A 2936-nucleotide genomic window follows, 5' to 3' on the forward strand; every position below is an offset into this window, starting at 1 on the left:
TTAAATACAACAAAAACTTATTTTTTTCTGTTAATTGATACTAATCTGAAATAAAAAAAAATATTAAATAAACATGTGAGTTTAAATACTAAAATTGCTAACTAGAAATATATAAAAATAAAAGGATATAGAATAATATAATAAATATAAAATACAATCTGAATGAAAAAGATACAATCAGAACAATTATTTAAAAAAATAGAATAAATGCATAATAAATAAATATATATATTAGTCTTTTAACCAAAGCGACTTACAAATGAGGACATATAAAAATATATTTACAATATGTATAAAATTAATTTATGCATAAATATATGTATTGAATAATAGAATGTATTAACATATATAACTCAAAATATCATCAACAACAACAAAAAACTATTTAAATAATACTAAACTATTAGTTCTTCACAGCGAGGTTTGCGTTAGTCCCCAAACAGCTCAATTAAGGAGCCAATGTTTGTTGGACACGTACTACAGTAATACCATGGTATTTTCCTGAAGTAACGTTACATGTAAACATCACAGTCCACTCGAACCTACAACCTTCAGTTAAGAGCCCTGATGACCCACAGTATTACCATGGTAACAGTTACAGTCTGGGGTGCAGGTTTAAACCCCAGCAAGCGTTGAGTCACGAACCACTACGCCACGGCACGTCCCACACAGAACGACAGGGTTACTATTAAAGCATTGTACGCGGGTTCGAAGCGTGTCGCGGCGGTGTAAGGTGTGTTTTACCGTAGGTTTGTCCCTGCAGGTCGTACTGCTGCATGCGGTAGACGCTGAACTCGTGCGCTGCTTCCGCGCGCAGCGGACACACCAGCACCAGAAACAGCACGAGACTCAGCGGGAACGACCACTTCAACATGTTCTCCAACACCTCGCTGGCCTCCTCAAACATGTTGGATCCCGACGCGGAGAAACCGAGAAAACACGGAATGAATGACTGACGGCGAGCGCTCGAGCTGTCAGCAGCCGCGGGGAGAGTTTCAGACAGGCGAAGTCAGCGGACACCTACACGCCCGCCTGTATTGTTATGAGACTTCCGTTTAATAGACGCACGTTTAGCTTTTTCTCTGACAGGTTTGGTTTAATACATCTAATTAAGGTGTTGGGGTTTTATAAAATCATTTTAATTGATGAAATCGTGTCCATGCGCCTCTTGTTGGAGATGTTTGGGGTCCTTCAGGAGAATTCAGGGACTGCCTCATCTGACGTTTTTCTCAAGTCAGATTTATTTTGTCTATTTATTTATTTTGCAAAACTCACAGAAACTGTTATATGTGGAGAGTGCAGTGCAGTTCTTCATATAATGAATAATTTAAAACATTATTGATGAATTAATGTATCTTCCCTCATATACAAACTCTAACATATTTAAATTAAATGTGTCTAAATGATTTTTCATTTATTATTCGTTTTTATTTACCGGTCAGAATAATTAATTTGTGATAAAACATGTTTACTATAATTTAGATTTTCAACTACTAAAAAACTAGAAAACCAAATTTAATCTACAAAATCTATCAAACTAGTGTTTTACTGGTTATATATAAAACAATATACGCTCTCTGATAACAACAACAACAATAATAATAATGATAATGTCGAAATTAAAATAAATTATTAAATATTTCTTGGTTATATTCTCCCTGAAATTTAATAATAATAATAATAATAATTAAATTAAAAGAAATCATTAAATATTACATTAATAATAATGATGCCTAAATTAAAATAGATTATTAAATATATATTGGTTATATTCTCCCTGAAATGTAATAATAATAATAATTAAATTAAAATAAATTATTAAATATTACATTAAATAATTAAACAATATTATTTATTGGTTATATTCACCCTGAAATTTTATAATAATAATAATGCCTAAATTAAAATAGGTTATTAAATATTTCTTGGTTATATTCTCCCTGAAATTTAATAATAATAATAATTAAAATAAAATAAATAATTAAATATTACATTAAATAATTAAACAATATTATTTCTTGGTTATATTCACCCTGAAATTTAATAATAATAATAATAATAATAATACCTAAATTGAAATAGATTATTAAATATTTCTTGGTTATATTCTCCCTGAAATGTAATAATAATAATAATAATAATTAAAATAAAATAAAATAAATAATTAAATATTACATTAAATAATTAAACAATATTATTTCTTGGTTATATTCTCCCTGAAATTTAATAATAATAATAATTAAAATAAAATAAATAATTAAATATTACATTAAATAATTAAACAATATTATTTCTTGGTTATATTCACCCTGAAATTTAATAATAATAATAATAATAATAATACCTAAATTGAAATAGATTATTAAATATTTCTTGGTTATATTCTCCCTGAAATGTAATAATAATAATAATAATAATAATGCCTAAATTAAAATAAATAATTAAATATTTATTGGTTATATTCTCCCTGAAATGTAATAATAATAATAATAATAATTAAATAAAAATAAATAATTAAATATTACATTAAATAATTAAACAATATTATTTCTTGGTTATATTCTCCCTGAAATCTAATAATAATAATAATAATAATGCCTAAATTAAAATAAATTATTAAATATTTCTTGGTTATATCTCCCTGAAATTTAATAATAATAATAATTAAATTTAAATAAATGATTAAATATTACATTAAATAATTAAACAATATTATTTATTGGTTATATTCTCCCTGAAATTTAATAATAATAATATTAATGCCTAAATTAAAATAAATTATTTTTTTTTTAAACAATATTATTTCTTGGTTATATGCAAAACAATTTTCTCCCTGAAATGTAATAATAATAATAATGTTTAAATTCAAATTAATGTATAGGCCTATGTAAAAGTTACATTAAATAATTACAATTGAGTGCCCTTGATGTCCACTA

General features: G+C 25.6%; 1 protein-coding gene across 2 annotated transcripts in view; it reads right to left on the minus strand.

Moving 5' to 3' along the window:
* Positions 1-1236, minus strand: part of LOC306874897 (BOS complex subunit ncln) — an 11948-nt gene extending 10712 nt beyond the window's left edge. For both annotated transcript variants that reach the window (XM_079425215.1, XM_079425216.1), the window contains exon 1: positions 745-1236. In XM_079425215.1, coding sequence (XP_079281341.1) covers positions 745-907 — 163 coding nt within the window. In that variant the 5' untranslated portion in view covers positions 908-1236. The remainder of the gene's footprint in view (positions 1-744) is intronic.
* Positions 1237-2936: the final 1700 nt, after the last annotated feature.

Source organism: Barbus barbus (assembly GCF_936440315.1).
Source record: "Barbus barbus genome assembly, chromosome: 9".
NCBI lineage: Eukaryota > Metazoa > Chordata > Actinopteri > Cypriniformes > Cyprinidae > Barbus > Barbus barbus.